The sequence below is a fragment of the Perognathus longimembris genome, chromosome 11 (assembly GCF_023159225.1).
Source record: "Perognathus longimembris pacificus isolate PPM17 chromosome 11, ASM2315922v1, whole genome shotgun sequence".
Taxonomy (NCBI): domain Eukaryota; kingdom Metazoa; phylum Chordata; class Mammalia; order Rodentia; family Heteromyidae; genus Perognathus; species Perognathus longimembris.
Window position 1 is genome coordinate 53,997,486 of NC_063171.1, and position 25,160 is coordinate 54,022,645.

The 25,160-nt window shown below is 42.6% G+C and overlaps 1 protein-coding gene across 4 annotated transcripts in view; it reads right to left on the reverse strand.

Annotated features, from left to right (window-relative positions):
* Window positions 1–25,160, reverse strand: part of Hhat (hedgehog acyltransferase) — a 214,032-nt gene that overhangs the window by 49,621 nt on the left and 139,251 nt on the right. For all 4 annotated transcript variants that reach the window (XR_007212567.1, XM_048357276.1, XM_048357273.1 and 1 more), the window contains one exon: window positions 17,385–17,586. Coding sequence is in view for 3 of the 4 variants with exons in the window: in XM_048357276.1 (XP_048213233.1) it covers window positions 17,385–17,586 (202 nt within the window). In the remaining variant the exon portion in view is untranslated. The remainder of the gene's footprint in view (window positions 1–17,384; window positions 17,587–25,160) is intronic.

Sequence of the window (25,160 nt, forward strand, 5' to 3'; positions counted from 1 at the left end):
AGGGACTACCTGAGTATAATGGAGAGCCATGAGGAATGATAATGAGAATTCCCAACTTGATTAGACAAGGCAAGGGTTGACAGATAGAACTTGAACTTCATGAACATGAGTTTATCAGGACACAAGAGAGCTTTGTGCTGGTCACAGTCTTTCAAGGGGATAGAAAAGGTCTGTGGCCCACCAGCACAACAATGTTCATCGCAGCGCAATTTGTCATAGCGAGAATCTGGAACCAACCCAGATGCCCCTCAGTAGACGAATGGATCAGGAAAATGTGGTACATATACACAATGGAATATTATGCCTCTATCAGAAAGAATGACATTGCCCCATTTGTAAGGAAATGGAAGGACTTAGAAAAAATTATACTAAGTGAAGTGAGCCAGACCCAAAGAAACATGGACTCTATGGTATCCCTTATTGGGAATAATTAGTACAGGTTTAGGCAAGTCACAGCAGTGGATCACAAGAGCCCAATAGCTATACCCTTATGAACACATAAGATGATGCTAAGTGAAATGAACGCCATGTTATAGAAACGATTGTTATATCACAGTTGTAACTACTTTCAACATCCCATGTGTATCTGTAGCTTCTATTATTGATGATGTTCTTGTATCACCTTCCTGTGGTTTTACCTACACTATCTCTGTAATCTTAACTGAGTATATTGGAAACCATGTATACTGGTATTAGAACTAGGAAATTGAAAGGGAATACCAAAATTGAGAGACACAGGGTAAAAAAAGACAAACAACTACAAAAGCAATACTTGCAAAACTGTTTGGTGTAAGTGAACTGAACACCTCATGGGGGGAAAGGGAAAAGAGGAGGAGGGAGGGGGTATGAGGGACGAGGTAACAAACAGTACAAGTAATGTATCCAATGCCTAACGTATGAAACTGTAACCTCTCTGTACATCAGTTTGATAATAAAAATTTGAAAAAAAAAAGGGTCTGTGGCAATTCAATAGGCTGGCAGAGGCTTTGTCATCCTTGGGGATGCTTTGAATGGTTCCGGAAGAATTTTGGATGATCTCAACAACTAAGACAGCTGAATCATTTTCTTCCATGTTCATTACAGAACTAGCCTAGGGTGGCATTAGGAGCAATGCCGAAAACATGCCCACTTTTCCCCTGGGGCCCACAGAAATGCAACCCTGCCAGGGAAAGTGTTCAGCACCCTAGTGCTAGGCCCCTTCCTCCCCTGCCCACCAATGTTGAGAGTGAAACAGCCTCCAATGCCTCCAGCCACTGACAAACAAGGTATAAACATCAAAGCCATGCCTCAGCACCCACACACCCCAAAATGTCAAGCAAAGGAAGAATGAGGAGGCAACCTGCTTTCATGCAGGTGCAATCAGCTCGCCCCAGGGTCCCTGACACAGAAAGATGGGTTAGAGCTGTTTCTCTCCATGTGGTTAGTTCAAGCACAAGCGCATGAACCTGAGCTTTGGCATGGACAAAACAGGCCAAACTAGGAAGTACAAGCCTGGGCAGAGCTATACAGTTCCTCTGGCAACATTGTCTCTGACCCAGGGAACAGCTGACAGAAGGGACTGTTTAATAACAGTTTAGCTGTGACTTGAAACTTCCTTCTAATGCCTTGGCTCCCAGTGGTGTAGAATGTAACCCCACCCAACAAAATCTCAGAGCTGAACTAAACTTCTGTGGAACTACTTCCTGCTGTGAGATGTTTATTCATATCTCCATGACAACCCCTCCATCTTTTCCAGTCAACATGCTGTGCTTAGAAATCCCAAGATTGGCTGTGGCCAGCAAGCAGGAGGCCTAGGGGGTGCAGGTTGCAGAATCTGGGTCCAAAGTGAAGCTGGAAACACCACACACCCACCGGGTGGGAGGCAGATAGTGCTGCCTGAGTTGGAGAACGCTGAGCTGGGTGGAGCCCTCATTTGTCCATGAGGGTCTGCATTCGGGGCTGAGATGGGAGGAGGGGACAGGCAGAGCATCTGGGGGAGCAGATGGCCAGAGGAATGGCTGCTGGAGACTGTGACAAAGGCTTGGCAAGTGGGACCTGAGGCTGTTTATTTTTGAGTGGGGGAGAAGCTAAAAATGGAAACTGGGTGGGTTTGAGCAGCTGGACACAGTGCTTCCATATAATCACTGAAAATTTTTCATTTTCTAATGAAAATGCTCAGCAGAGGGTAAGAGAGACGAACAAGGCGATGGCAAGGGAAGAGAATGGTGGAGGCCAAGGAGAGCAGCTGTGGAAGGATGATGGCTCCTCAAGATGGAAAGGTGACACCAAAGAAGCGTAGCCCAGGAAATGTTCGAGGTCAGGAAGACTCGAGTTCCACAGTCTCATCACTGTGCTCATGTGTAGAACATTCCACTTGCTCCTCTTCTAAAAAAAACCTTGATTACTTCTAGTTAGAAGTCCATATTATATCAGTTGTTCTTCTCCAACACATTCCCAACAACATCTTGAAGGATGAAACTATCCCCAGTCTTCCTGATTTGTTATTCTTTATCATCTCTATGATGATCTAACACCTTTCTCTGTCTCTCTCTTCCTCTCCTTCTCCCTCTCCCTCTTCTTCTGTCTCTATCTTTATCTCTCTCTTGCCCTGTCATAAGTAAGCCAAAGAATCCTCTGAGTCCTTAATGTTCAATCCCATTGAAGTAAGGAGACTGGGTCTAAGTAACTTGGCCTTCTTCTCACAGCCGTCCTGGTACCTTGCTGGGTGGAAGGGGCTTTCTGCCCAGATTTGAAAAGCCTAAAGGCGAGAGAGGCCATTCATTGACTTGCAGATACATGCTAGGCAAGCACTCTACCACTAAGCCACATTCCCAGCCCACAATTCTTTGCAGGAGAGCTAGGAGAGCTCTGCTTCAGAGAATATGCAGCCATCATACTGTTTAGCCTTAGGAAAGCTTTTGGTACAGAGAATGCTGGCCTTTGGTTTCCCCTAAATGTTCTGATTCTGCCTTGGTTATCTCTCTAAATGGTTTTGAGGTGTACCCCCCTAAATGGACTGTTTCTGCCCCCTGAGCTACTTCCTTAGATGGGAAGTTCTGCTTGCACCTGAGTATTTCCATATAAGGTCTGCTTTGGTTAAGACTTTGTCTCCATGGTAAGCATGTAGTTTTTGTCTTTAAAGGCTTTGTTCAAGCTCAGTTCTGGGCTCCTCGTCTTTAAGAAAGGAGTCCACCTGCAGACACTGGCCTTCCAATAAAGGCTTCCATTCAACCTTTCAAAATGTGGCTTCTCTGTTTTCTCATGACTGAGTTCCATTACACCATCATGCTACAGTCAAGCTAAATGGATGCAAGAAGATACTCAGAAAGGAATACATCCTTCCCTCTTTTAAGTGGCTGGAACTGAAACAACTTTCTAGGTTCACCCCTATAATCTGAGATATGAATATTGAGATTCAAAGCCAGTTCACTGCAGAAAAATCTCAGAGGCTCTTATCTGCAATTAACTAGCAAAAAGCTGAAGCAGAGGGATGGCTTGAATGGTAGAGTGCCAGCCATGAATGCATAAGCAGAGTACGTGGCTAACTGCACCCTTACCAACAACCAACTATCTAGTCCATGCAGTTACATTGTCCCCATCTCTGTCCCTAAGGTGTAAATAATGCATGCTCCCTGGAGAGAATTAAATATCCACAGTGATGAAAATCCAAGACAATGTTATTTACCTGAATGAGTTTCCTGCTTCATAGGTTATGTCCAGCTTAGTTAAAAAAACAAAAGCAAAAAAACTTCAGAAGTAGTAGTTTAGCATGCAAATTTATGTACAATATGAAAGCATCTTGGGTTACTTTTGAGTCATTACAGAAACAACTGGTTCTCAGACCAGAGAACTTAAGTCATGTTTTCCATTCCTGAGATCCTGCTCAATGTTCTGGCCAGGGGTACTACCCCACCCTGTACTGATAGCTTTCTACTGCCACAGCCCATCTACAGGCTGTTCCCTTCTGCTCAGGATCATTCAGAATCCTCTCTAACTAACACAACATACTGTGGATTTTCTCTTTTCAGTTCACCAAACACAGTATGTGTCTCCAGGATGCAAACTACTGTTGTGTGCTGGTTGCTGGTGGTTCATACCTGTAATCCTAGCTACTTAGGAGGCTGAGATCCAGAGGATCTCAGAAATATGTTTCTGTTCTTTATAAATTAATGAATCTCACGTTTTGTTAGAGCTATGTACTCCCTTTGGTTGTGGCTTGTGCCAATAACCCAAGCTACTCAGGAGGCTGAGATCTGGAGGATCATAGTTTGCAGCCATCTCTCAAGACTCCAGCTCCATGTAACCAGAATGAAACAGGTTGGAGTCATGACTCAAGGGGTAGTGTGTGTAGCAGAGAGGAGTGAAGAAGGCTAGTGAGAGTGTCAAGGCCTTGAGTGGAAGCTACAGTACACACACACACACACACACACACACACACACACACACACACACACACATACACACACACGGGATTTGTAGAAAGAATCGATAGGCAAACGTAGCTGATGTAATTCTGAAAAAAACATTTTTTATAAACTTTCTCTACCAGGAATCAAGAAACGTTTATAAGTTTGGCATGGTGGTACATGTCTACAATCCTACTCAAGAGGCTGAGATTCAAAGGACTGTGGTTTGAAACCAGGCTAGGCAAAAAGTTAGTGAAGACCCATCCCCTCCCATCTCAACCAGCAAGCCAGGCATGGTGGTATGCATCTGTAAGCCAAGCTCATAGGCAGGAAAAGCAGCAAAATCACAATACAGGCCAGCCATGGTAAAAAGCAAGACTTTATCTTAAAATAAAAAAACCAGTAACCTAAAAGGCAGAAAGAACTGAAGGTATAGCTCAAGTGGTAGAGTACCTGCCTTGCAAGTGCAAAGACCTGAGTTCAAACACTAGTACACCCCACCCCCTAAAAAAAGAGGTATTATATTTATGGTGGTACATGTCTGTAATCTCAGCACCTGGGGAGGTGCAGGCAGAAAGATCATGGATTTGCAGCCAGCCTTGGCTACAGAGTAACATCCTGTTTCCCAGAAAAGGGACTATTTTAAACCTTCAGTATGCGAATGTAGAATAATTAACTAGGTCAGTGCAACAATAGAAAGCCCAGAAATAAGCCCATGCATATTAAGATATTTACTGTGTCTTATAGGGGAAAAGAAATTCAACCAAACAATTTTAATATGTAGAAAACATTCTCAGCTACAAAAATAAAACAACACCAAAAAACAGACAGTAGACCAGATCTGGCCAGGAGATAAGTTTGCCAATTCTTTCTTGGTATCTGCACTAAGGAAACACTTGCACATATGTGCAAGGAAGCTCCAACTGGAATCATCCTCGAAGATACATTTGCAAAAATGAAAAAAAAAATAGAAGTGACCTAAATTTTCAACAACAGAAAAATGGCTAAATTATGATCTTCCCATATCATGCCTGACCATGTATAGCTATACTACCACAGAAAAATTTTCCTGATATATCACTGATGGGGAGAAAAAGTACAAGTTTAGGATATTTGTATATTTCATGTGTGTGTGTGTGTACACTAGTCCTGAAGCTTGAACTCAGGGACTGGGTGCTATCCTTGAGCTTTTGTGCTCCACAGCGCCACATCTAGCTGTTTGGTAGGTAATTTTGAAGATCAGAGTCTCATGGACTTTCTTGCCCAGACTGGCTTTGAGCCACAATCCCGAGATCTCAGCCTCCTGTGTCACAAGGATTACAGACAGGAGCCACCAGCACCCAGTACTATGTTTCTTAAACCATGTACACACGTAGCTGCATATTGGTAAAGGTATGAAAGAATACACTCCTTGGCTCTTCAAGGAGCCAAGTTGAATAAAAGATTCATTTGCTGGGATATCGGAGAGGATTTTTCACCTTCTCTGTATATTTTTAAAAAGAGTGAATGGTCATGAATGACTTCATAAATTAAGAAGAAGCGGGAGAAAAAAAAAGAAAGAGGAAATCTAGGAAACTTTCCACTAAATGACCTAAGCCCCTGGCCACCTCCCCTGAGCATAAAGAATCCAGACATGAGGGGCTGGGGATATAGCCTAGTGGCAAGAGTGCCTGCCTCGGATACACGAGGCCCTAGGTTCAATTCCCCAGCACCACATATACAGAAAACGGCCAGAAGTGGCGCTGTGGCTCAAGTGGCAGAGTGCTAGCCTTGAGCGGGAAGAAGCCAGGGACAGTGCTCAGGCCCTGAGTCCAAGGCCCAGGACTGGCCAAAAAAAAAAAAAAAAAAAAAAAGAATCCAGACATGAGGGTGGGAGGTTGGGAGTCTGATGACGATTGCACCCAAGTGCTGGCTGCTCATGGTCCTGGGGGCCCTCCCTCTCTGAGCAACATTGGGGTCCCTTGGGACTACTAAATAAGCCTAGCATGTGGTAGCTAAGGTTCAGCCATATCCTGTTCAACCACAAAAATAACAGCCTCGGAATTATGTCTGCTTTTAGAGTAACCTGGATACTTTAAAAACATAAAATTGAGACGTAGGTAAAGTATTCTAAAATGACTCACCAAGAGAGATATTCTAGGAATATCTACTGAAACATGATAGATCAAACATCGCTGCTCCCTTCACAAGCCCCAGATAAGGAAGGAGAGAATAGCCAATAAGCACACACAAGCCATTGTTACAATATACAGCAGGTGGAGAAACTGGCAGACCTGAGATGCCTGCCTACAAGATACCAAACAGAAGAAAAACATTCATGCACCAGCTTATCACAAAGCCCAGACAGAGACACCTTTTTCCACAGAAGTCAAAGGAAACCCACGGAGGAAAAGCTGAGAAACTGATTTAAAATCTGGGTCATGAACATACAGATCTCCAGGTGTCCGTCCTCCTCTGTTGTCAAGGGGGTTTTCTTTCCTTGTGTTGGGGATCATTATGGCCTGGGAAAGACTGCCCTTCCACCAGCCTTGGGACAATAGAAGTCCCTCCCACCTTCTGGCCTCCACCCCTTGGGAGGTGAACACGTGCGTGCCACCATGATGGGGTTGTCCCGCCCACAAAGGGAAGTTTCGTGATGTCACTTGATGAACGTGACCCCTAGCCTATGACTGACCCTTTGGCCAGCCCCCTTTCCCGCCATTACTTCTATATAAGTGCCCTTCCATATTAAAGTCTTTGAGACGCTTTTCACCACCGCAGCGTGTCCCTGATGCCTTCCTTTTCGCCTCCGCCCTCGGTAACATGTGGGGGGACTGGGGGGAGGGGAAGCTTCAGCAACCCGTCCTCAACTTAGCGTTTGCCCATGTGAGCACGCCTTTGGCCTTCCGCTGGCGGAGGGCCAGGCTGAGTGCTCTTTCATAGAGTTTGTGGTTACCATTCTCCCCGTGGGGGGAGAAAGGGGGTGTCCAGAACCCCAACACCTTGGATAAATTATAACAAAAGTTTTCAACTGAGAGCATGTATAATGAAATTTGAGAACAGCAAAGATTCTAATAAAGCCTCCAGAAAGAAAAAAAGTACATTGAAACCAACAAATGAGGGACAAAATGGCATCTCTTAATTGTAAACCTAGGAGCTAGAAGACAAATAGCTGAAATTATTTAAGATAAATTACTTTTCACCTGGAAATCCAATGCCCTGACAACAAATCAAATATGAGAATAAAATAAGACATTTTTGGAAATAAAAACTGTCAAAAAATTATTTTCTATGATCCTTTCCTAAGAAAGTTATGGGAAGAACATGAAATGACCCAGTCAGAAGAAATAAGGATTTAGAACAGGAAAGAGAAGGGAAGTTCAGGAGAATCACTGAATCACAGATCAGAAGAGCAATGATCCAGGTGAGAAAGGAGGGAAAGACTTCAAAAGGGATCTTCAAAGGCAAGAACAGGGCAGCAGACGGTCACCCTCATCTGACCAAATGGAAAATGCTACCTGAGGGATTTTTCACCTCTGGGGATGAGTGGAAAAAATGTGTTGACAGTAAACTAGTCAGACAAAAGAGGCGAGGCAATTCTGAACCCAAAAGGGGAAACAGTTGCACAGAAATGAAAAGCACTTCTATTCAATGGGTTGGCAGTGAGCCATTTTGTCTGATGATAATCCTAAACATGGAGTGCAGAAATGACCCAAAACAGAACCATTATTTTACTAGGAAAAATAGGTCGAAGATGCTGAAACCCTATGTAAAAAGATGTTCTATTTATTTTTTTTAAAAAAAACATAATTGAAGAAACAATAAATAAATAGAATAATAGACTTTAGAAAGGCAGAAGTCAATATCAGAAAAAACAACTGGTAATTGGAAACTATCATTGCTGGGCCACCTTGATCATGTGATCGAAATCTCACGTAGTAATGGAGTACAACTGCATTTTGGAACATTGCACCACATCACCTGGACCAATTTTTCAGATCAGTTATCTCATACATGGTTGTGGGGACCCCGAATCAAAACCGAAGTTATCCCTTCCGCTTCTAACATACATTAAGCATTTAGGATCAGCTAAGCAAAACCTCCTGAGAGTGAGTCCCTCCTGCTCTTGGCTCTAGATCAGTAATCTTTTTATTAAATAATAATAATTATCATAGGGCCTTCCACTTGCTGGGTGGGAGGCAAAGTTTTCCACCACCTGAGCCAGTCAATTTGCTCCAGATCATTTTTCAGAGAAGGTCTTTTTGCCTAGTGCTGGCTTTGGACCTTCATCCTCCCATCTATGGCCTGGGATGACAAGCATGAGCCTTCACACTTAGTGTATTAGTTGAGATAGGGTCTCATGAACATTTTACCTGAGATGGTCTTGAATCAGAAATCCTACAATCTCTGCTTCCTAAGTAACAGGGATCATACGCGTAAGTCAGTATAATCAGTGATTCAGTAGCCCTGAATAAGACCACAGGATGAGTTCACCAAAGAAGCAGAAAACATGAGTAAGCAGAAACAAGAAAATAAATATCACAAAGAAAGCATCAGTAGTATGTCAGCATAGAGCCTTTCCATATGTTTCTGTGTGTCTTTTTAAATAAGAACAGCTTCTTATAACTATGATGCTTCATTCTTCACTTTAACCTTATATGTCAAGGACACATCACAATACAATTACTTCTATGCCAGCCTCTACTTTTTATATCTCAGTCTTCCCCATCACCCTCAGGTCCAGCACTTTCTCCAATCTAACTAGATGGACTATGGAGTTGATACCCAAGGGAAAAAAAGTGAGGGGAGCTTCAACTTAAATTGTGCCTTTCAATGTATGTTGGTAATCACAAACACATTGAGGCAACCCAGCTCATCTCAAACAAGGCCAGCAGCTGCTCAATAAGCTTTTTTAAGCAGATTTTATTTCTGGGTCTTGGGAGGAATGAGAAACACTTTAGAATTTTATTTTGGAAGTTCTACACAGCTCTGCCTTCTCAAAGCTTTAAAAAAAATGAACACACACACAGAGGCTGTACACACACATGGTTACAGCACATCTATATGTGAATACACACTGTACATATATATTGCTCTAAATATGGTCGCATTCTTTGGTGAAGGGCTATTTCCACCTCTCCTAATAATAGACATACTGACAACTCGAGATCTGTCATCTCAAATGGGTAATATAGATTTTTCTGGGATGAAAAGAGACTCCGACTTGGAAAGACTCATGCAAAGCTTCAACTTATATGTTTTTAAGATTTTTCTTCTTTTCTTTCTCTAGTATCTTCACCCAAGATGGAAGGATGGGAGGGAGGGGAGGACCAAGGGAGGGAGGGAAAAAGTCAGTTTCAACCATTAGCATCCAATCTGTTTACACTTTCTGGGATTACAAGTTCCCTGTGGGAGTGTGCACCATGGCCTTAGCAGGAAGAAGAGGCCATGGTGCCATCACGGTGGCAAATACCAAAGGGAGAACATGGGCTTTGCTTCATCCTGAACTGAGCAGAAAACCAAGAGCTGCTGGGTACTGGATTCAGGAGTGATGGCATGTGGATCCTATCCCAAAGCTTTCCCTTCGTCAGATGACAGATTCAGTAATGGAAGGCTAAAAAAGAACTTTTGACAATGCTTTTGTCATACTAAAAAACCTGAACTGAAAGGTGGAATTATTTTCAAAATTCCACCTCTTAGGCCAGAGGGGTTAAGTCTCTGGCTTCAGATTCCAACAGAGAAGGAAATGTGTCACAGGTGAATTGCACAGTGAGCTCCTGGCATCGGTAATGATCCTTAGGAGGGGAGATAATGGAGGGGGTACCAGAGGGTCATAATCCACCAAGCTACATGCTGTTCACAACAACACACGCTATTTTCTCCAGACTGACAGGTCCGGGTGAGGGCTAACCAGCTGGCCCAGCAGGCTAATTTGATGTGTGGGGTTAATGTGTTAATTTAAGGCTCTCTTGTTTGGTTAAGTGGTTCACATTTCTAGATTTCCGAGCATGGCATTCAAAGCCCTTCATACGGTCACCACTTGGCCTTTCCAACTACCTTTCCTCTAATTGCTATAGCAGCCTCCTACCTGAACACAGCACGCCTCACCTCTGACTTCGGGATCCTACTCGAGCAAAAGCTTAGCTCGCGCTGACCCCCACCCACGCACATGCCGACTGCCTCAACTAGCTTGCACACATCTCCAAGTAGACCATAAGCTCCTGGTGGACAGAGGTGACGACTCTCGACTCACTTCTCTTCCATTAGTCTTCTGACTCGGGGACAGAACTATCCCCAAGGCAGACCTCACGTGATCTCTCAATACCACCACCACTGGCTTCCCCCATCCCTGGCATTGCCTCTTTTCTTCATTTCTGTAAGATCACCTCTTGATCCACATCCCTCTTCCATAACACACCCTCATCTTGGTCCTTCCTCCTTTTGGGGGAGCTTCTAAATATTAGTGTTTCCAAGATTCAATCCTGCAAGCTGCCTCTTCTTTCCTCCTCCCTCCCTTCTCTTCCTCCTCCTTCTCTTCCTCCTCCTCTTCCTGCCCCCCTTCTCTCTGTCTCTCCTCCTTTTACCTCTCCCACTCTGACTCCCTCTCAAAAGCCTCAAATATTACCAGTGTGCCAAAATAGCACTGACATGTTTCCACATTTTTATTTCTAACCTAGACCTTTCTTTTAAGCCATGCCTGGACCAATCAATCAATCAGTCAGTATTTTATGAAAGTTAGGTCAATCAGTATTTTATGAGATTTATGGAAATCAGTTTGTTTCTTTTTCATGTAGACCACTGAGCTTTGAGAGAGAGAGAGAGAGAGAGAGAGAGAGAGAGAGAGAGAGAGAGAGAGAGAGAGAGAGACTCCCATTCCATTCCTCTTTAATCCAAAGCATTTCCCACAAAGATGATTATCCTGTTTGGAAGTCAAGCAAGAAACTTCCATTCACAGTGGAAACTGACTAATAATAGACTCTATAGTCGTCATGCCTGGTTGGCACTCTACCATTTGAACCACGCCTCTAGCCTTGCTTTTTGATGGTTATCTTGGAGAAGAATATTTCTCTGGTTAGGCTGTCCTCAAAGTATACAATCCTCTAGATCTCAGCTTCCTAGAATTACAGAATTACTAGAATTACAGGCGTGACCCACAAGTGCCTGGTAAAATTTTGTTCTCTTAAACTGAACAAATTAAGAAGTAACGGCCTGTCCTGGAATCATGGATCAAATGGTACAGTATTTTTCTTAGCAATTGTAAGGCTCTGAGTTCAATATATAATATTGAAAAATAAGTGAAGAACCAGTTAAACCTACCTATATTCGATCACTGTCTTGAGAGTTCTGATCTGGAAAGATTTATGTCAAATATGGACATGATCTCTATTTGCTTGAATAAACTGAAGTGGAGGAATAGAAGGTCATCAACCAGCACAACTGTTCTCAAAGAAGTTTGCTTTACATTTCCTCAGAGAGTTTGTGGCCACTGACCCTTGGGAAAATTTTTAAAAGTTTTCTACCAGGCTAATAAGGCTAATAAATACCTTGTCAATCCATAAGTTAAAACTCTACAGAATTGGATGCTGTTGCTCATTTTTTTAAATTAATTAATGTATTTATTGCCAAAGTAATGTACAGAGGGGTTACAGTTTCATACATAAGTTAGTGAGTACATTTCTTATCAAACTTGTTACCTCCTCCCACCTTCCCCCTCCCCAATTCCCTCTCTCACAAGTTGTACAGTTGGTTTACAGCATATTGTCTTGTATGTTGATTGTTTTTATAACCAACTATTCTTTTAAACTGGCTGATTTCTCAATTCACTGGACCTCCTTACCTATATCTCTTCAAAATCAAACTAATCAATATAGCCCTACCGCAAAGCCATGGTCTTTTGATTCCTTCTGACATATCAGAATATAAAATCCCTTCCAGAACCATTAGATTGACCTTTGATGGTTTCCACTAGAGGTATGGTTCCTAAATTAAGTCTATAAGTAGAATTTTTACTGCTTCAGAGAGAGGATATAAGTCAGTGTGTAGGGCATTCCTGGAGTGAAGAAGAGAAAATAGGGGCTAAGAGAGGAAGATGTAGTTAAATGATGCAATGAAAGGGAAAGCAGGGTAGGGGTGAGTGATGTCTGAGGTATAGATTTTCCTTTGTGCAGAATCACAGACAAGTAGCCGGATGGTGTCTTCCTCTGAAAAACAGACCGAATCAGCAATTGCCCAGAAACAGTGTCACTCTACAATGCTTCCAAGTGTCAGCACTCATTAAAAGATTTCAATGCTGAACACATATCCTAGCTCCCTGGAGTGTACTTGTATAGAAGAAAAACATGTTGCTGTGGCAGTAGCTCCTCTACCTCTACCCAGCTCTGGTACTCTGTGAAATGTCTTTTGTCAGCTTCCTATAGCTCTGTGTGCCTCAGTGAGTCACAGCCAATAAGCCCCTCTCTCATAACATAGGAACATACCTACCACGAAGGCTACTTCCTCCCTACCCCTTTCTTTCATGAGTATGTACACACACACATACACACACATGTATATGTAGTACTGAACATTAAAATAGCACTTGTCATCACTAGACCTAACAGTATCTACATTACCACAAATAAAATTACTGCCTAACCTATTTTCTCTTATACTCCCCTCAGGGAAGTCAGAAAACGTCATCTATTCCTTCTTTCACCCCTCAAAGCATTGTTACCAGCTATTGTGACAAGTGTCATCCATACAACATGTCTGTCCTCATGAGACTTGAGAGTCCAGTGAAGGGAGTAAGCGAGTTATTATATAAAAATATTTCATTACAACTGTGACAGGTACAGCAGAAGAGAACATAGCAGAGACCCGACTGAAGGCTCACAAACGAAGTGTCACTCCAGTAGAATCTGGAGGATGAGCAGTGGTGGGAAGGGGAGAGCAGGAAAAGCATCCCAGAAAATGGAAGGGCCTTTTGGGGGAGCTGAGGCCGGATAATGAACAGATAGAAGAACAGGGGGCAGGGGCAGGGAGGAGCAGAAGCCAGAAGAGGCAACAAAGCAAAACCAAAGAAGGGAATCTTAAATACTGAGGACTTAGCCTACGGCAATAGAGGGCCACTAGAAGCTTTTTTTTTTTTCAAAAAAAAAAAAGACCTATGGTTATATTTTATTGAGAAACACCACTTAGTACTTAATGAATCAAAGGGAAGGAAAGTGAAAGCAGAAAGACTAATGAGAAACTACTTATTCGGTAGACCAGGCAAGAAATGAGAACATCTTGGATTAGGAAAACTTCAGAGCAATCAAGATGGCTGTAGAAAGTAGAATGTACCATATGTATGGGTGGATTTGAGGGAGAGCATGGTACTCAGTTAAGAGTGAAGATAATTCAGTCGTTTGGGCCTTCATTATTCAAATAGTTAGATGCCAGTGCCATGTGTGTGAAAATAGCACTGGATAGAGAGGAGCTGGCTAAGACCACCAGTTTGGGAGGGAACATGAGGCCAAAATGACACATGCCATGTTTAAGACACCTCTGGAACAGCTGAATGAAGAGGTTTAGAAGCCAGCTGGACTGCAAGGTAAAAGAAGATCTTTCTAAAGGATGCAGTGCCCAACACAATGCTGCTGTTCCTTTCATGTTTTCCAGAAAGGGATTGGGTTCTACATCTCTACTGCTCCACATGGTTGCCAAAGCCACATGGGCATAATTGAAATGAAATCAATGTTAAAAGTCAGCATCTCAGGGGTCACAGGCATGTTTGAAGTGCTCCCCGTGGATGGTGGTTACAGAATGGGAGAGTATGCGGGCCATTTCTGTTATCTCAGGGAATTCTATCAGTCTTATTCCAGAAGCCCAGAGGATTCCTGTTTATGATGTCCCACCAGACTAGTCTCCTAGGGAAATATTCAACTGTCACTCAACCAACACCAGTAGAGCTTATTATCTTTTGAGTCTCACATAGGTCTTCAGGAGGAAGATGAAGATGATTCAAAACAGAAAGACTGATAGCCCCTGTTACTCAAATAACTGCCAATCTACCTCTTTTTTAAAAATCTGCCAAGAAACGCTACTCTGATTTGACAATATAATATATGTTGCTCACAGGTATTGAGACATCCTGCTATATTGTGTAAATATGTACCAATATGACGTAGCAAAATAAAACCAATTTTTAAATTTAAAAAAATCTGCCAATCTACATTAAAAAAAAAAGAAAAAAAGGCTGGGTGCCGGTGGCTCATGTCTGTAATCCCAGCTACTCAGGAGGCTGAGAGCTGAGGATCCAGGTTCAAAGCCAACCCAGGCAGGAAAGTCCATGAGACTCTTATCTCCAATTAATCACCAAAAATCCAGAAGTGGTGCTGTGGCTCAAAGTGGTAAGCACTAGCCTTGAGCAAAAGAGCTCAGAAACAGTGCACAGGCCCAGAGTTCAAGCCCCATGACCACCATCAACAACAACAACAAAAAAGTAAAAGACATACACCATAGAAAAGGAATATCATGCTAAATTTTATTTATGAACTTAACATTACATAAGAGCATATCTTTGAGGGTGTTTCTGAATTAAATTGCCATTTGCATCGACAGACTGAGTCAAACAGATTGCCTTCTCCAGTGTGGGTAGAACCCACCTTAGCTATTAAAGGTCTGACTAGAAAACAAAGGCCTCTCAGCTTCATTGTCTTCTAGCTAGGACATAGATCTTCTGTCTTCAGACTCCGACTAGAATTTATACTGTAAGTTCTCCTGAGCTTTATAGTCTGAACTTCAAATCCTCCTCATAATCACACAAGCTGATCTTTATTTATTTCTCTCTCTCCTCTCTCTCTCTCTGTCTCTTTCTGTCTGTCTCTCTCCCTCCTTCTCCCTCTCTCTGTCACACACATATAAACATACACACACACACACACACACACACACACACACACACACACACACACTCACAATATTGGTTCTGTTCCTCTGGAAAACCCTAAATAATAATACCAAGGATATAATCAGCACAGAGAGGGAGCTTATATTATGAAAATGCTTCCAGACCAACTAATCAGATGAAATGAGATGCCAACAGAGCATTCAGACCTTATTAAGATTTTGACTAAAACGATGGATTCATGGAGAGAGAAGGAAGAAGAATAAACTAAGTCGGGAAACAATTTCTTCTTAAAAGTTGTGTGAGTTGGCAATGTCAGTCATTAATTGGCAAAATACATCAGATTCTCTTCTTAACTATGTAAGAAACAAGGTAGTTGATTATCCTACGGTCCAACAGTGGATGAAGAGCCTGGGGCTAACTCAGACATGGGGAAGCTGGGGCCCCAGTAGTCCTGACCCTGCATTCGGAGAAGATGCATCTAAACAGTAAGAAATAGCTTATAGGCTTCTAGGATAAAGGACAAATCATTTTTTTTAAGTTTGATCAAGTATCTTCTCATTCAACAAGTATGTAAACTGAACAGCATATGTGCAAAATACAAGACATGTATCTGATATAAAATGCATATCAAAATGACAGCTCACCTCAGTGCCTACAGGGTAGATAGAAGGTGGATGGGAGACCCATCATGAAAGAACATAGAAACAAACGCTTCAGACTTAGATGAAGTTCACACTTGAGGAGAAAGATTACAATCCTGAAGATACCACCTCCTGTGGTTTTCTTGCACACTACATAGCCATGGCTTTCACTGAAACACTATTTTCTATTAGAATTAATGGGCATTTCTTGCCTGTTAATTGCTGGGTACTACTGCTAAGTAAAAAATAGTTCCTTAAATATGTATACACATATTTAAACAGCTCCAAACGTGTTGTTTTGCTAAGGGCTTTGTATTCGTTTTGATTTTTTTTGAAACTATCCAATTTGTTCTATGACTATCTTTAAAGAAACATACTTACACATATTCTAGTTCAGTGAGCCTTATTTTTTCTTAATTTTATTTGCTTTGATTGATGGTACTGAGTAGAATTCAGCCCTTAATCATTTCTCCAGTTCATTTTTTTCTGTTTTATTTTCTTCCGTGAAAACTGACACTGATATATTTCATTTTAGCTACTATTTTCAGGGTTCAAGGAACACCACTCATATCCAGAAATGATCGTTTCTGACAAGATCCTAATATACCACATACAATATATGATATATATTTTATATCATTTACAAGATGAAAAGTGTGCTTATTGTTTAAAATCGCTTAAAAAGTATAAAGGGAGAGCTTAACTAACTTCTCCAATCATTTGCCTACAGAGTTGGAAAGTGTCTTAAACCTTTGGCTCTTTTTAATGTAGATATGGACAGTCTCAAAATCTTTATCAAAGATTAAAAACACCAGTGCTCCTCAGCATTGGCAAGGGTGTTTTCATGTGCTGTTGGGAGGAATTTCCAACTGATTTTCTGCCTATGGGGTAGTTAAATGTTGTTATAGACTATGTGAAGTTAATCTTCAGGATGAGAAAAACCTTTAGCCTGCTAACTTTACTGATAAGAATTCACCCTGATAATGGTGTTCATCTCAATATCACTGATGACTTCAAATAATTAAAGGAAATTAATTAAATAAGCTATGGCATGCCACATATTGGAATTCTGTGTAGCCATTAAAAGAGATGGTTAGAAATAGATGCATTGACTTGAAAAGGCAGTCCCTATACAACCACATCATTGGAATAATAGCATTGTTTTAAGTGTGTGTGTGTGTGTGTGTGTGTGTGTGTACACATACACAGAAAATATTTTGAAAAATGAGGATGAACACGGTTTCTGTTAAGAAGCCATTTTTCTTCGTCTTGATTTGGCATTTTTTACATAATAAACACTCATAGCTTTTACAGTACCAACATTCGTTCATTCATTTAAATAATGACTACGGATGTCTCTCTTCCAGCTCTGCTGCCTCTTGCACATAGCCCTTGAACTAGTCCAGCAGGCATGGCTGGTGGTGGGTGAATCAAATGGCCACAGTCCCTCCCAAGCCTCGCCCACCTGGCTTAGCTGTCCCCTACTGCACACGCAAGGATCCTGCTCACCAAGCACTCCTGCATGCAAGGACTCTCCACCAGCCTCCGGATTCCATTCTCCACCGTAACTCCCAGCCAGTTGAGCGCTGCCCAGCACCAGAGGTAGTCATAGCTGCCATGCCAGTAGCTCACAAACGAGAATGTCATCGCAGTGGAAATCAGAGTCCCCAGCCGGCCATGCTTGGAACCGCCCAGTGGAATGTACACATACCTGGAGAGAAAGGAGGTGTTGGTGATGAGCCATGTGGAGAGGGGCACCTGCAACACCCTTTGCTCCTGGGCTTGCGGGCCCCACTGCCTGTCAGCGTCCGGTATACCACACTACCCGGATACTTCCCCTGCTTTCAGCACAGGAAATTCGAATTCTCCATCACAAAAGGAGTTGGCAAAAGCTCAAGCCTCCACACTTCAGGGCTTTAGGTTAAATGAACACACAGTCTAAAGAGCTCTTATTACTAGAGCAAAATGGCACTTACAAGAGGCAGGAAGAGAAGTAATGAACTTAGGCTTTCTGAAAGGGATTCACTCAACCTTGAGAAAACAATCACAGAAAGGCAATTAAGTTGCTGGCTACAATCTTCATAGCAGATAGGTATTATGTAGCTCCAAGTCTTAAGTCCATGATAAATCTATTATTTAAACACAGTTGCTAAAATCCCATCAAATGGTTAAGAATGTGAGGGAGAAAGGGATGAGTGGTACCCTAAAGAGGTGTGCTAAGGCCAGTCCCTCCAGCTTTCCAGACAACTTGCACAGAAGCAGTAGTGAATTTATTAGTAAAGAGAAGAGATCCACAACTGGGTGCTGGTGCCACATACCCGTAATCCTAGCTACTCAGGAGGCTGAGATCTGAGGATCACAGTTCAAAACCAGTCCAGGCAGGAAAGTCTGTGAGACTTTTACCTCCACTAAAATACCAAAAATAAAAAGCTGGGGGTGGAGCTCTGTGCAGGGAGTCTTGAGCCAAAGAAACTTGGGGACAGTACCCAGGCCCTGAGTTCAAGGCTGGCACCAAAGGGGGGGGGAGAGGAGAGAGAGAGAGAGAGAGAGAGAGAGAGAGAGAGAGAGAGAGAGAATACACTCCTAGGAGGACAGCTAAATAGCTAAATTACCACCTCAAATGAAAGACCATCCCAAGCATGTGTGTGTTCTCCATTGCTAAGATAGCTGCTTAGTCACACAGGGGCAAGACTGTTCTCTAGACCCTGAAGAACTATGCACAAGCTTTTCTTGTAACACAGTTGTTTTTCCTTTTCTTTTTTTTAAATTAAATTTTATTGACAAGGTGTTGTGCAAAGGGGGTACAGTTACATAATAAGGCAGTGAGTACATTTCTTGTGATATCTTACACCCTCATTTTTCTTTCCCTTCCCTAGATCAGGTAGGCATATATACAATATCCAGTGTACCAAAATTATATACAGTAACCACGTAAGGTATACCACAGGAAATTCACCTAGAACTTTAAATGTAACGTCAACAAAAGAATCCTCCTGTGTCCTTCTCTTGGAGTTGTTTTTGCTATCCTCGTCTAATATGATCATGGGTACATAGCTGTTGCGTTACTGTGATCCACTGATAGGTTTATTCTGGACCTTTTTATGTTTAGTAGTTGTTTGGTTGTAGATACATAATGTAAGGTCGCTGGCCCAAACCTGTGGAAATACCATTTGAAAAGAAGTTTGTTGTTTTGCAGACCTGGTCTCTACTGTACCCCCCGCCCCCCGCCCTCCCTAACAGTCATATATCAAGGAAATCATGACCCTTTGTTCTCTGTGTTCTAGGCTTGTCTCACTCAACATTATTTGTTCAAGTTCTGACCATTTCCCTGTGAATACCAATATTTTATCATTTCTAATCGCTATGTAGTATTCCATTGTATATAGTTAACACATTTTCTTAATCCATTCATCTGTAGTGGGGCATCTGGGTTGTTTCCATATTTTGGCTATTGTGAATTGAGCAGTGATAAACAACTGTCTTTATGATATCTTGATACCTGTTGTTCAGGATAGATGCCTTGTATGTAGCACAGTTTTTAAAGAACCCACAGGCCATGGGTCGTTGATGGTTTCTGATCTTTTGTCCAACCTTCCTCCAGGTAGAAATAGTAAGTTGGCATCCAAATACACATGTATTCTAAGCAAGGTGCTGGGTACTTTATATGGTTGGTACCTGCTACCTCAACATCCCAAACAGCTTAGCATGTGTCCTGATCATATAGTATGTTAGATTTTTGGAGGAAGAAAAGCCAAAGGATAAAGTGTAAAAACAATTGATCAGTCACACACACAAAAAAGAATTTCAAAATACAGTGCAACTGATACATAAAAACAAAAACTGTACATATTCCTGGGGTAAGATGTGGTATTTCAACATATATACATTATATAATATCATCTCAAAATTCATTCATCATGGAGAAAGCTTCCAGAAAGTCTCCAGCTTTTTGAAGAACATAACATCATCGCTATATATACTTCTATGTAACAGCACGCCAGAACCCCTTGCTCCTATGATTGTAATCATTATTATTCTTTTGTGACAGTATTGGGGCTTGATCTCAAAATCTGGCACTCTCCCTGAGCTTTTCTGCTCAAGGCTGGTGCTCTATTATTTGAGTCTCAAACTCACTTCCAGCATTTTGCTGGTTAATTGGAGCTAAGCGTCTCATGGACTTTCTTGCCCAGGCTGGCTATGAACCAGATCCTCAGATCTCCACCTCCTGAATAGCTAGGATTACAGCCAATCAGCACCCAGATGATTACAATTATTTCTTATAAGTCTTCCTTGACAAAGATTCTCTCCTTTGTGCCATTTCAGGAACTTGAACTCAGGGCCTGGGCGTTGCTCAAGGCGAGGACTCTACCACTTGAGCCACACAGCTCCACTTCCAGCTTTTTTTTACTTTTTAGTAATTTATTGGAAGTAAGAGTCTCATAGACGTTCCTTCCTCTGCTGGTCTTGAACCTCGATCCTCATATTTCAGCCTACTGAGTAGCGAGGATTACAGGCATGAGTTACCAGCTGGCACCTAGGAGGACTTGATCTTGACTAGGTTTAGATCAAACATCTCCAATACCTCTAGATATTGACCCTGAGGTGTGTACTTGTTAATCCTGCGTCCCTCAGTTGCAGCAAGAATCCTGCTTAGTCAGTTCAGAGAGAAGCCAAATCCCTGTGAGAAAGCCTTGTATCTGATGGGCCCGGAGTGCTGTCGGCAAGAATCCTGTTAGGTCTGTTTAATCAGAATCCCCCTGAACTCCAGTGTTTCCTCAAGCTGCTGTGATCCCCTCACCTTACTCGCTGGCCATTTCCAACTTGTCGTTGTTGTATTCAGAACCAAGCCCAGTTTTATGTTGAGGTTTTGTTTCTCTCCTCTTGTTGCAACAGTGACTGCATCAAATCTGTTTTTACCATTTCAACTACTTTCCGGCTCTGCTTTTTAACATCCTTCCCTCTCAAATGCACTCCAGTTTAGAAGACAAATTATACAATCATCTTTGAAACCCTCCCCTATGGGTAAGAATACTGAAGGTAAGAAGTTAATTTACTCCCAATCTATACAGCTGGGAAGAGAAAGGACCAAGATATAGCTCGGCATCCACGGCCCCTAAGCTCACTCTGACTCTAAAGCTGTGGGCTAATTCGGAAAGCGCTCTTTCACAGTAGTCAGAAATCAGTCAGCCCACAGGCATGTGAGAATGTAACCATTTCAAAAAGACACAAAGCAAAGACCAAACTTTCTCTTGTACATGAACGAGACCACCCTGATAAGCAAATTAGCAAGTGGACATCAGGTGCTCATATTAAAGGAAGTTCCTTCTGCTACCCCACATTAATTTATGTCTTGGGGAAATGTTTGGCATTACAGGACAAGCAGGCATACACACTGTTCCTACTATATGAGCAGGTACACCTAGCTGTGAATCAGTTATCAAGATCGGGTACAAAATAGACCACGGCAAGTTAAGGATGTAAAGAAGAAAAGGATGAGTAGATAGAAGTCGTGTGTGTGTGTGTGTGTGTGTGTGTGTGTGTGTGTGTGTGTGTGTAGCTTAATGGCCTTAAGGTGCCCATTTGGTGAGGCCAAGAGGATGGGGTTCTCAAGGCTAAGGGCAGAAGGCTGGAGGCTGCACCAAGAACAAGAAAGAGTTCGGCAGTGAGCCAGTAAAGCCCATAAGTCTTACTTGGTGTTCTGCTGCCCCCTAAAGGCTGCTTGTTTGCTGGTGTCAACTACTCCAGCAGGGGATAAGACAAGGGCCACAAATCTCTGCCGCTGCCTCCTATCCGCACAGAGGTGAGGTAAAGGCCCTGGCCCCAGGATGCACAATCAGTGCCCTAAGCTGCTTGTATGTTAAGGGGGGGTGGGGGGGAAGGGGGAGGGAGAGGGACCATTTTTAAAAGTATAAGCAATGACTGCAGTTAAAGGAAACGGAAATGACTGCTTTATTTATTTTATCCTACTTTTATTTAATACTTTCTTCCCGCCCCCCACACCTGTTCTCATACTGAGAGTTTAGTTTTATTGGATGTACTCCGTACAAGTAAGCTGTATTATACATGTCAGCAAAACCAGTACAGAATAAAAACCCATGCCTCGTTCTAATGGTGGCTGATGTTGGATTCCGCTCGAAAAGGGCCATGTTGCTGAGCTGTGAGGAAGAAGCATCTAGCCCCATAACCATGCACACAGAGCTATTTTAGGCATCTCCTGGAACCATGGTTCTTACTTTGCCTTCAAAATGACAGCTGACAAAAATCTCTGCGATTCCTTTCTACTCAGAAATTCCTATGTGCTAGGTCTCCAAGGACACAAGCCTGATTTTTTTTTCCCTTTTGTCCAAATCAGAAGGAGTACAGTTTCCAGACTGCAAAGCAAAATTTTTCTTTTCTTCACTCTTAATCTCTAGAAGGTGTGGCAAAGAGAGAGAACAGGTAGGTTACTGGTTCTACTATGCTTGTATCCAGTCTGTGATTAATAAAAATGGAAACAATCAGTTTTAGAAGAGCAATCTTAGGGCCTCCCTTGCTAAGATGTGCTCACAGTGAACTTGATTTCCCAGTGGAAGAAAGCAATCAGCACCTCACCTTTTCAGAAAAGCAACAGTAAGGACACCATTGCTTCAGGAAGAAATGTGGGGTTACATCGGCCCAAGGTTCCTACGTCTGTCCTTGCCTGGCTGACTTTGTGTGCTCCCTGCTTGTAGACGGTGCTGCTTGAAAGAATGAGCATACATCAAGTTCCACCTTCTTCATCCAAAAACATCTCATGGATTCAGTGCAACATAGCAAACTCCAATTCAGAAGGAGGAGCTAAATCAAATGTAGATGCTACTATTATTAGTACCCTCTACTCTCTCCTGAGGGCCCAGACCCCAGGTCATTTATGCACACTACTTCTACTCATGAACACAGGAGATGAGACTTATTTTAAACAGGAGAGGTGAAATCTCAATCTCCAATGTTCCATTACATTCCTTATCATAATGCAGCATTTTGTACTGCTCTTTTTCTCCTTATTTAATTGAATCTTCAAATCAGTCTCCACAGAAACACCCACTAGTTTTTTATAAACTAGGCTGAGAGGGGGTCCTTTGTTGGAAAGGAGTCTTGTACCGAAGACTTGTGCACTCATTTGTGAAGGAGTTCTGTTAGCTACTATTCAGTGCCAGAGAATACAATGCCCAATAGTGGGCAGATGAAATTGTTACCTTCAGTTGTGCAAGCAGAGGTGAGCAGGCTGGCATCCTGAAGATATATATGTGTGTGGATGTGTGGATCATGGATATGTATATACTGTACGTATATACGGCATATGTGTATATGTATACAGGAGAATAGTATAAGAAGGTAGAAGGTGAGGTAGCTGTTGAGCAGGTACATGGAAGGAAAAAGAGAGTCTCACACCCGCCATGAAAAAAAACCTCAAGAGCATGCTCTGCAGTGGGGGGCAGTGGTAGTAATAGTCCATGTGGTAAATACTTTGCTCTTAAAATCACAGTGTTCCATTTTTGTTGTTGATGATGATTGTGGAGCTTGAACTCGGGGTCTGGATGCTGTCTCTGTGCTCTTTTGCTCAAGGCTAGCTCTCTACCCCTTGAGCCACAGCTCCACTTCTGGTTTTCTGGTGGTTGTTGAGAGAAGAGTCTCATTTAGACTTACTGAGTGCTGGCTTTGAGTCATGATCCTCAGATCTCAGCCTCCTGAGTAGCGAGGATTATAGGTGTGAGCCACCAGTGCCTGGCTACAATGCTCCTTTTGTCCATAGGCCTACACAATAGTTCTCTGGTTTGCCACACTTCCTCCACAGTAATTCCAAGACCCCATGAAATAAGAAAATGAAGCACCTGAGCACAGATGGGCGTGGCTCTCCCAGTCCCATAGACCTGAGAATTTGTAGATTTCCTGTCTCCAACTACCTGATGCTTGGCAGGGAGATGACACGCTCCCTCATCCTCTCTCCCGGAGTCTCCTTTTCTCCATCCCTTAGCTCTCTTGACAAATTCATGCAGGGGGCTGTCATAGCTCCATGACTTTGGTCTTTTCAATTTCATACCTAGAAGATATTCCCCAAATCTTCCTGATTCTATATTCCTACTCAGTGCACATAATCCAGTTGATCTTCTACCTTCTGCAGGAAAGCTGAATATTCCAACTTGCTGTGTAACCCACAGAGTCAATAGTAAGTGCACCAGTGTTGATGCTGTGGGTCATATACTAGGTGAGCCACTTACTGAACACTATTCACAAAGGATCTGTTCTGAGTGTCATTTCAATTAAATGGTAAGATTCTTTCAGACAGTGCTAAATATGTGACTGTGTGTGTGTGTGTGTGTGTGTGTGTGTGTGTAGTGTAGTGTAGTGTAGTGTAGTGTAGTGTATAATGGCTATTTGCCAACAATATAGCCAGCAACATAATTTTCATGCACTGATTATAGCCTCTGCTGCCTTTCAAACCTGTGATACATTGTCACCATTGTTGCAGACCCATTAAGAGCAATTAGGAACCAAGGGATGATTATACATTCGTACATCAATAAGTGATGACATCCATCCTCAAAGAAAACACACACTTGAAGAACCTTAAGGTTTCAATACACTTGTGATCCTAGTTCCCTCATTAATTCAAAAGCATCTACTCCCCAATCTCTAGAATTATATTAACTCCAAGAGATTTGCTGCCTAAAATAAAAATAGTAATCTTTTGCAGACTATAGACTATAGTCTCTCTCTCTCTCACTCACTCTCTTGCTCTCTCTCTCTCACTCTCTTGCTCTCGCTCTCTTGTTTGTGCTGGTCCTGGGGCTTGAACTCAGTGCCTGGGCTCTGTCCCTGAGCCGCACTCAAGGTTGAGCACTCAAGGTGCTCAAGGTTAGTGCTCTACCACTTGAGCCACAGCACCACTTCCAGCTTTTTCTAAGTAGTTTATTGGAGAGAAGAGTCTCACAGACTTTCCTGCTTAGGCTGGCTTTGAACTGCGATCCTCACATCTCAGCCTCCTGAGTAGCTAGGATTATAGGCCTGAGCCACCGGCACCTGGCTTCGATAGAGTCTCTAACAGCTCACAAAGCCAAGCCTTAACGCTGGTGGTGAGGGAACCTCAGCTTGGCTCCCCAGATTCTGAGAGGTGCACCTGCTCAGATTCCTTAGCAGAGCTCTCGGTGCTCTCTGCAGCCCTGTTCTCATGGACAGTGACTCCCTTGGCCAACCCTGCCTGTGGCTTTGACCTTGACCCATATTTTATTCTTCAGCCAGATAAGACCACCCACTCAAATCTCCATC